Raw genomic sequence first — 10,011 nt, forward strand, 5'->3', positions numbered from 1 at the left:
TATCCGCTGTTGCCTGCCCTGCTAGTGCGCTGGCGTCGCAAACGTGCAGCTTGTTCACACTATGTATATCAAACGTGGGACCTGTGTGAAGCCAACGTGAAACAAATGAATGTGCCTAACTCGCAGCGTTGTTGTTTCGCTGTCGCTTCGTTGGCTGATTAGGCTGATTAGCCTTTGGCTGATTAGACTGATTAGCCTTTCGGGGACGCTGCTGGCGTTCTCGGGCAAACGCGCGTTGACGTTCGAAACGTGTAGCTTGTTCGACCTATGCGTATCAAACGTGGGACCAGTGTGACAACAACGCACGGCAAGATACCATGACATGGCGGTAACAGGTGTCAGAACTGCGCATAGCCCAAAAGTGATGACCGCCGCGCGGTTACCATATCGAGAGATTACGCAAGTTGCGAAAATATGGCACGCAAGTACGGTGATTGTGCTTGTGTACGAAAATATGGTACGCTTTACCGGTCATGGAGCTTTCTGCCAGCGAAGGCACCTCAACACAGCAAAGGCGTTTCCAAAAATTACAGTGAGTTTGTCACGCATCATTGTTGCCAGTCAGTCTATACGCATTGTTAATGAGACACCTGTCGCCCGGGGGACGCACCTTCACTGGACAGGAGGGCCGCTACCGTACTGCTTTACTATATTTGCGTAGCGTATTTCCGCAAGTTCTTTGTACATATACGTAAGTAAACTGATCCTCCCGTATTCCCAGCAGCCTAAATACGTGCACTCGAATAGAAATGCGTGGAGATATAATAAGTTGCGCGGCCCCTTTTGGCTTCTTCCGGGGGTCACCGCAATCTTTTTTTTTTAAATGAACGCCATATGCATGCGTTTGGTCGTTGGACCGTGCATGATTCTTGAGTCATTTGATGGCACGCCAAAACGGGAGTACGTGATTCTCTGCAGCGCCGCTGGGGTCACACTTCCGGTATATCGGAGGGCATGTATGGAGATCGATATCGGTCCCAACGCATTCTGTCACTGAGCAAGCCGCTTCCGAGTCATTTGCATGCATATAGGGGAGGAATGCAAGTATGTGCGCGCGTGCCGCTTCGTAGAATCCTAAGCCTCAGATTGTCTGACAAGGTCTGTATGTAGTCCGAACGGGTCAGTTCTACAATGAAACAGCGTGCGAGAGCATGAATTCAGTCGTGAAAAACGATCATCCTGTGGCATACCCCAGAAAAGCACGGCGAACAGAACGTTTATGACATCTCTGGCGCTGCTGCCAGAAGATTTAGGCAGGCCCTCCCATTTAAGCATTTCTTTGTGTGTGTACAGGCGTACATACGCTGTGCCCTCTCCCAATTCAACACCCCTCTGATTACGCCAATGACTCTGGCTGAAAGGTTTCGTAAACCACCCAGAGGTCGAAATTAAGTTCCGGAGTTAGTGCGCTAGTCCTCAACAAACGTGTAGCTGCAGGAATTTCTCAACATGGCCCCATGATAGCGCAGTTGCGCGCGTTTTATGATTCAAGGGGGACCCTCGCTCACTTCGCTCTTTCCTGTGCTATACGTTTTGTCCATCGGCTTCTTCTCCTAGTGCTAGGAAGAAGAGCCGCTTTCCATATAAGTACATCCGTGCACATAAGCTTATGGTACCTGGCTAGTGTGCGCAAAGTTCCCCTTCAGAAGAGGGTGAAGGTTTGTCGCAGCCCCCTTTCCCCTAATATGTCTTGGTGCCCCCTGGTAACCAGGGGGGAGGGGAACGCAGTATTGCCCCCTCCCCTTTCGCACGCCTATGTTCGTGCGTGTGGTTGTATTTGTGAGTTGTATTGTATACACAAAGTGTGAATGATTTGAGCGAGGGGGAGGGTAAGAAGGGGAGCCAACGAACGGCATGAGAAGATTCGCTCATTTGGCACCGGAAGAACTTCCGGAAGTTAGGTAGTAGACGTGAGAGACGGAACTCTGTGAGTTTTCATTTTGTTGTTTTTTTCGTAACGCCGTGTAGTAGCAGAAGTACCCATGTTGTGGTCCCGAACAGTCCGGTGTTCTTTGAATGGCCGGGTGTCAACCGCGACTGTGATGTTCCCGCCTCCTTTAATGGTTGTGGTGGTGAAGCGTGTTGTGTTGGTGGTTTTTTTCAGTAGCCGTCCTTCAGGGGAACCTCCTTCTTGTACGTGGTGCTCTTGATGTGTGAGCCGTACCCGTGGCGGGCGCCCCCGCTGGCGGGCATTACCAAGGTGTGCCCGCTGGCGCCACTCGCGGGCAGGACCAGAGATTGGTGTTCGTGTAGTGACCGCGGCCCGGCCATCATGAAGGGCGAAGCACCACTTACGCCTAGCGGGCTGCCCAGCTGCGCCGACACGCCCGCGATGTACTCCAGGGTGAGCTGTAAAAAGACAACGGTCACCGGGTCAGTCCACTCGTCTGCACGGGCTGCCACCCGACGGTAAGCTACACTTACCATGTTGGCGATCTGCTGCCGTACCTGTGCGTGAAAGAGAAAGAAGCGAGAAAAAGTCAGTCTTGTCGCAAGGGCCGAGCCATGAATGCGATAGCAACAATGTGTAATGGTCGAAATTCAAGTTCGTGCAACTGCATTGAAGCAATGTGTTATTTTTTTTTCTTGGCGTGTCCCGTCATTCCGACATAATTCGCGACACTGGCAATCCGTTCACCTGACGTCACGAGGAAATAAGCTTTAGATTCGTCCACGCACGAGAGATATCATCCGTAAATTGTGTCCTAATCTGCTTAGCTTTGCAGTCGCACGCTTTGCCCCGCAACAGATGTCTCTCGCGCTTTTTGGTGGCGGAAATAACAGCGTGTGATCGAAAAATGTGGAATTTTGATAGCCTCAACGCATATTTTGCTGACCTTGTTTTACGGCGAAGTAAGTGTTGAGGAGGCCCGTATAGTAAGGGTGTCCTGGTGGCGAGAGAGAAACCACTGTTTGAACTCGAGGCGCCCTCTAAGGTCTTACTAACTAAATCAGCAAGTGTGTGTGCGCACAAGCAAACGTGACTGGAAAACACAGGCGACGGAGCTAATGCACTTCTGTAAGGGAACGCGACCCTACAGCAGGCAGAGCGACATTTGTGTTGTCCCGTCGCAAACAACCGCCAAGTTTGCGTTGAAGCTGTATACTGCACGAAGGAACGATGGACAGCACGAACAAAGGCACGAACCGTCTGATGATCCTTGACAAGCTGGGGCACGCGGCCACTGAAGATACACAGTTATTACTGGAGCCACGCAGCATCCGCTCCAGGACCCCCCTTCTTTCGCGCAATGGAAGATAGCGGGCGAGTTTGATTTCCGCTTCAGCCAACACCATCAAGCTGCCCTCTGATGGTTTCACTCGTACACAAGCATACGTCGCATATGCCTGGAGGGTCCATGTAATTGCCATCGCAATCAAGTTCGCGCTGTTCCGTGTCTTTTGCGTCCTTGTCTAATTGGCGTGTAGCAACTTTCCAAAGCATAGCAAGCACAAACCAAACTGACATCATTGTCTGTTAGATCTCATAGCTATTATGCCAAGCATCAGTGCTTACGAAAATTTCGGTGTAGTAGTTCTGTTTGTTGCTTTTCTTTGAAAGTCTCTCACGAGCTTTGGGTATTACTTCCCCTATTTTTTCAATGCCAGCCGTTCACCACCCTTTCCTGCTCTCGCCCATCACCGCGTGTGCTTTGCATGCAAGGGGGAGAGTGTAGGTGGCGCCTCACGAGAGAAATCAGATGGAGTCATAGAGAGGCCGAACTCGTGACGACGTCTCCTCCGGTGCATGGTACCGTTAACTTTTCAGACGTTAGCCCAAGCAACTGGGCGAGAGCGATAGTAAATTGGGAGAAAGGCAGGCAGATCGACCATGATTGTAACATCCGCTTTGCTACCCTGCACTAAAGAGAGGGGGACTGCAAATGTCATCTGGAACACACGCTGAATGTAGAGTGAAGGAGTCCGGTGAGTCTGGGCGCACGTACAACCGCTGTTATCGATTAATCTGTAAGCTCCTATTCTGTCTTTAATCTGTAAACCTAAACCTCTGTTGACCATAGAACACCCCGCACGAAAAAAACGCGAGAGAAGCCAAAACCTCGCCTCTCACCCCCAGAATTCCTTCGCACAACGCTGGAGAGTCTTTCGTTTCTGTTGAACAATTGTTTCATCAGTTTAAGCGTAATTCCCTGCAGTTGCAGTGCACAGCGGACTGTTATTAAGTGATCGATGAGGTGCGGACACACAGCCTGTATAGGGAACCAAAATGCACTATCGCAAATATTTGGAAAACCCACATTCTTTGAAGAACGCCACCGAAACGTTTCAACTGCAGCCAGCGAATACGGTAGATAAAAACAATCTTGACTGCTTTTTTTTCCACTGGCAGAGTTCTACAACGGAAATGAAATGACAGTCGAGCCGGTCGAAAGAAATGGCGGAGCGCTGAAAGGAAATTGGAACAGCGCTGCCTTTTTACTTCGGCCGGCTCGGATGTCACTTCATTTCCTTTGCAGCACTCTGCCAGTTTAGGAACGACAAAAGAAATTGCTCGATCGTCCGCTCCAGGCCTGTAGAACGAGTGAGGTGTGTTTCTCCTCAAATAACCTCTTATTGCGGAGAAGCAACCTTTGGCGGGCACATTCAGGAGAGCTATGTGCACGCACTCTCACGTGTGCGCTCAGAGGGAAGGTGGTCGTCTCCCCATTCCTCTACTTACCTTATGGGTGGGGGCGGGGGGAAGGGGCACAAAATTTGCTTCAGTGACATAGAAGGGGGCGCGGTGTTGCGCTAAAGATACCCCCCCCCCCCTTCCTACTGATACGGAGCCCTGCCCCCGCCTATGCTAAACGTGCTAGCAGTGCCATACGCAAGCTACCAAGTACGGGCTGGTCTAACAGCTCGAGGCCACGTGGACGTGTCATGTATGACGTCATTGGTAGAACGGCACATCACTGTCAACCCTGCCCCTGGCGGCGGTGACGCTGACGAGATGGTGAGAACCGCGTAGTTGCACGGCGTAGGTTATTGAAGGCGAGATCATTTCTTCTTCGCATTGAGCTGCGAGCACTAGCCGCTGATAAAAACTTGCCCAGCTTAGGAGAAAACGGCGCCGAAAATTGCTACGTGAAAACATGCTACATTTTACCTTATAGCCTCACATTTTCCGCATGATTTTATTTCTATAATCGACTTACGTTCATCGACATAGCTTCCAAGAGTAACCAGGGTCACCGAAAAAAATTTTTTTTCGTATACTTTTGTAACCAAGCTAGTGTAACGTTGCCATCGGAATACGTCGTCCTTCAACAGTTGCCTGTGGCACTTGTCTCAACCTTCAAAGGAACTCTGTGGTATTGCTTACGTACAAATAACCTGTCACTATATCTATCATGAGGGTTTAAAGATGATTAATTGATTTATATTGAGAACCAATGCATGGAATACATGCCCTTAATGGGACGTACTTAGAAACAGCAGAATTTGCTAATCAGGACGCCCTGTGTTAATTGAATGCTGTCATTCATTTGTGTGCCCATGGAAAATCACACGGTGTCGCTGTTCGTAAGCCTCGAAGTTTGGTACGTAAAATTTCGAGCAACTTTAGTGTGAATGCGCGAGCTTGTGGGTCAAAAACGATACAATCGGGCACCCACTGCTCTGAGTGCAAGTGTGAACCAATTCCGAAATATGGGATGATATTGAGCCGCTGCCGCGATGATAGAGCAAGCGGAATTTCCGAAGCAGTTTGGAAGAAGGGACATCAAATCGTCTTTTTTATTTTTTTCTTTTTTCTTGGCGCAGAGGTGAGGTTTATGGATGAGCGTTGTTAATATGACGTCATATGGTTTATGGAGTTTTTTCTTTTCTTTTTTTTAGTGTTGATGCATTTCTGAAACGCGCATGCTTGGTGATGGTTTCTGCACAATGTACTTATAGGTGGACTGCGTAAAATAAAAGTTAGTCGCTAGTCTGCGCTTGCGTGTGTCTGGTATAGCGGAGTCATTATTTTTGTGCTTGGTACATACAAGTTTGACGGCTAGCCCATGGGTCTTCTTTGCGACGTGGCGCTTCCACAGCGGCGATAAAAGTGAATGGAGCGCCCGCTTACGAATAACTCGTGGTGGATTAATAACAGCGCATATTCATCACCAGTGTATATTCATCATTTGTAGAGATGTCTGCGTGTTCTCCTCGCCCACACGTGACATTGACTGCTGAAGTCTTTGAAGAGACAACGATGACGCGACAGAGGAGTTCTAGCTCTACTCACCATCATGAGGCCGTACTGCAGCCTCTGCTTGTCCTGCATGAAAAGAAAGAAGAAACAGAGAGTAAATAGGTTTTTTTTTTTTCGCATACGTCTTTGCACGTTGCCCATCTCCTGTTTTATTCTATTCCTTACGACCACCCCATTATAATCATCATCTGAATTCATCGATATTAAACGTTGCACGTCGCGGACCGCTTTTCTGTCAAGTTCAGCATACGCATCTAAGGACAAGATGGCTCAGTGCTCAGATTGCAGAAATGCAAAGCGTTGCCCAAGTAACTGCTCAAGGAGATAACACGTTGGTGTACAGACATTAGCGAACCTAGGCTTGTCGTCAGTGGCGTGTGCACAGGGGTGAAACTTCATCCCCTCCCGTTGTTCGAGTCCAAATACATCACTTAATAATTGATGTAAAAAAAGGAAATTAAAATGAAGCGGTCAAGTGCTTCTCACAGTGACCTGTCTTCGGTCGCTGGCCCTCCGAGAGTAACGATGGCCAATAAGCGTCTCTTAGAAAGCAACGTGGCCTGCTTTTAGTCTCTATTATCGTCAAAACTCTTGACGATAATAGCGGTCAAAAGCCGCTCATATTGCGATGTAGGGCTTTACGCAGAGTTTGATGATATGTGGGGTTTAACGTCCCAAAACCACCATATGATTATGAGAGACCATGTAGTGGAGGGCTCCGGAAGTTTAGACCCCCTGGGGTTCTTTAACGTGCACCCAAATCCGAGCACATGGGCCTACAGCATTTCCGCCTCCATCGAAAATGCAGCCACCGCAGCCGGGATTCTATCCCGTGACCTGCGGGTCAGCAGCCGAGTACCTTAGCCAATAGACCACCGCGGCGGGGCTTTACGCGGAGTCTGCGTGGCCGTAGTACTATTCCTTGAACAACGACGGGGCAAGTCTAACTATAAGTAATGGAAAGGTACAGGCTATGCGTCCCTCCCCTCCACCCATCGGGAGAGGAGGCGTCTCCTCGGCCCCGCAATTACTGTGCATATCGTCCTTCGACGTCCTTGAGTGATGACGTCTACAATACCCGTGTTTTCAATCTGCCGGGAGACGCTGGGGCTAGCGCTCCAGTTGGGCCAGTTGGAAGTCAGCGCTCTTTATGTCTACCCTGTCCTTCTTTTTCCTATGTTAGTGTGCTAAAAGAACTTGCAAATATGGCTGCGGCCCAATTCAATTGATATCGTTCCTTCAATCAAGTTTGCAAATGTTTGATTAGGATTTTGCTTTCTTTTTATCTATTCATTGGAGAACTGCCATACATATATAGTCACTGTATGTGTGTACTATACGTGTGTATTATGTGCCCTATCATATGTAGCCCCACTGCACTAAGAGGGTGAGGTATCCCTCAAGCCGCGTTGGTGCGGCTTTTTTTTTTCTTCACCCACCTCCATTTACCACTATGTTTGCACATGTGTGTAAAGAGAAAACAATAAATCAAATCAAATCAAATTTGGCGATTTTTTTTCCGAAAGTGAAGCTGCGAAGAGGAGAATTTCGTCCTGAAAAAATTCGGTGGAAGGGTTAGCAGCCTCCGTAGTCGGCGCATATGCCGACACCCAACAGCAGCGCACGCAGTGACGTCACCTAGGCCGCCATTTTGATCCACAACCATCAAATTGAAGAAAGCTACGCTCTAATCTCGCGATCTCATTATCTTCAGAAAAACAGTGGAAGCTGCGAATGGTCCAACAAAATGACAGCGCTTACGACATCTGCGTATGATCCAGGCCACTGTTTTTGCTCAACAGCAGCCAGCACAGCGAAGAACTTCGCTTTACCCTTACCTCCCCTGAAGGCACTTATAATCGCACAAAGAAAGATGGCTTCACGCGTGTAACACTTGTAACTGTGATTGTATACTGGCGGGACGATCATCAGAAGGAGGCGGCCACAGTGTGCGGCCGTAGGTGACTTACCGCCATCTGCTCGGTCCAGCAGGCCGACGTCTGCGCCTGGCCGCCGACCGCGGCGAAGGCCAGCAGGGCAGCGGAGACGAGGATGACTGGTGCCATGGCTCACGACTGGAGGTGTCCGGGCCCCGGGTCCTAGTCTATATACGACGCTCCTTTTTCTCGGCCCCGCGTCGGCGTGAGGGGGGCCCCTTTTGAGCTCCTTTTTCTCCTTCCTGTGAAAAGGTCCTTTGAGCTGCATGCAAGCCAGCTGAGGCGCGCCCATTCGCGGTCGGTCACGAACGCTCTTCAAAGACCGCGGGGTGTCCGCAGATCCACGCTTTCAGCCACTGCGCGGGAAATCGCTCGGTTGGATCGCCGCGGCGCTGCTTGGTCTCGCCATTGGCTACTGCTCTTTCCTCTTTCACGTGCTGTACCGACAAACGAGAGAAAATGTTGCGCACGCTCCGTTCGGCAGCTGCACGTCTCTGGTAAGGCACTTGTCTTCAAGCGAGGCGGCTCGGAGAAGTTATCTATCGCCTTCAAAAGGGACACCGCCGGACGACTCGTCTTCGCCGCAGTCGTCAATGGCCGAGGCATGTGTCCATACCAGCGGCAAAACAGCCAGCCGATCCACGCGTCGTCGTTTGCGAGATTCACAGCTGGGTCCTTGTTTGCTCTCGGCTGAGCCGTGGTTTATTACCCGCCTGTTTTGTGCTGTCCGGTCAGCGTCGACCGAGCTTCTGTGCACATCTTGGAACACAGTTGCGAGCGTGATTTTCAGTGGCGTAGGCAGAAATTTTTTTTTTTTTGGACAGGAGGTGCAACGATACTTCGGTATTTTTGTATGTGCGCCTGTATAGACACACGCAAATTCAATTCTGGAGGGGTGATGAATTACCAGTGCCCCCCTCCTACTCTATGTCTACGCTAGTGAGGACGTCGTTCAGCAACGGCATCCTTCTCACTCACACCTTCAGGCGCCGTCTTCACATTTTCGAACGCAATTTATTTTTGCCAGTTTTATCGATTTGCGACGAATAAAGACCAGTCAATGAGACCAACAAAAGAAAACATAGAGACACGTACTTACCCCGCTGGCGGAAAGGGTGCTTCAATTCGTTTAGATTTAGCGTATTATCATCGCACTCTATGGTTAGAGATAACCCCCACGCTTTTCATTGTCTGTTGGTTTCATTAGCTGTGTCTAACAAAAAAAAAAAAACAAAAAACGGGCCCCTCGAACAACTTCAATTCCGTCTTACAAGCGAGACCAGGATACATTAACTATAGATGAAATAAAGATTTTGTGTAATCAGCGTGTCTTCCTTTATTTTTAATTTACTGTGTATATTGCTGCAGATTATCACTTTGCTACCAAACATGCTAGGCGAGCTAGTCGCCATCCCGCTCGACAGAACCCCCTTCAGAAGTATGTTTTTGGTTGTTAAAAATGACAGTAACGATAAAGAAGTGTACAGTGATTTCGAGCCCTCAATGGGGTGTTTTTTATGCTTATAAACACTTGACTGACTCAGCTTAAATCAGGGTACCCTCCCCTCTACTTTCCCGGATAAATTGAAGGGGGTGAAGTGTAATGCAGAAAAAATAGGTACAATTTTTTCTAGACAACACTTCCGGCTGGTGCTCCTGCTTCTGCTGCGGAAAAGAAAAAGAAGAAAAACACCACGACGGTCTTCTGATGCTTGACTGACGACTCGAAGAACGTGGGGGGACCGAATGAATCCTGCGGGAGGCAAAAACGCTTGATGACCGTGCACGGAGATTTAAGCGCACTTAAGTGGCCCATTGTGGTCGAAATTTCCCGCAGCCTTCCTCTATACGGTGCCCCTCATAATCTTATCC

At 49.3% G+C, this 10,011-nt stretch overlaps 1 protein-coding gene across 1 annotated transcript; it reads right to left on the minus strand.

The window, feature by feature from the left end:
* Positions 1-1,926: 1,926 nt before the first annotated feature.
* Positions 1,927-8,290, minus strand: LOC142768381 (uncharacterized). The gene is made up of 4 exons (XM_075870351.1): positions 8,173-8,290; positions 6,236-6,268; positions 2,425-2,448; positions 1,927-2,349 (listed from the first exon to the last, which is right to left on the minus strand). Exons 1-4 carry the CDS (start codon positions 8,266-8,268, stop codon positions 2,101-2,103), a joined length of 402 nt encoding a protein of 133 aa, XP_075726466.1. The 5' UTR covers positions 8,269-8,290; the 3' UTR covers positions 1,927-2,100.
* Between the last annotated feature and the right edge of the window lie 1,721 nt (positions 8,291-10,011).

Source organism: Rhipicephalus microplus, chromosome 8, assembly GCF_043290135.1.
Source record: "Rhipicephalus microplus isolate Deutch F79 chromosome 8, USDA_Rmic, whole genome shotgun sequence".
NCBI classification, from domain to species: domain Eukaryota; kingdom Metazoa; phylum Arthropoda; class Arachnida; order Ixodida; family Ixodidae; genus Rhipicephalus; species Rhipicephalus microplus.

Excerpts from the sequence above, each read along its gene's own strand:
- LOC142768381 (XM_075870351.1), bottom strand. The coding sequence starts at position 8,268 with ATGGCACCAGTCATCCTCGTCTCCGCTGCCCTGCTGGCCTTCGCCGCG. Across the intron at positions 2,449-6,235 it reads TGCAGTACGGCCTCATGATG|GTACGGCAGCAGATCGCCAA; the intron begins GTGAGTAGAGCT and ends TTTCACGCACAG. Across the intron at positions 2,350-2,424 it reads GGCAGCAGATCGCCAACATG|CTCACCCTGGAGTACATCGC; the intron begins GTAAGTGTAGCT and ends GTCTTTTTACAG.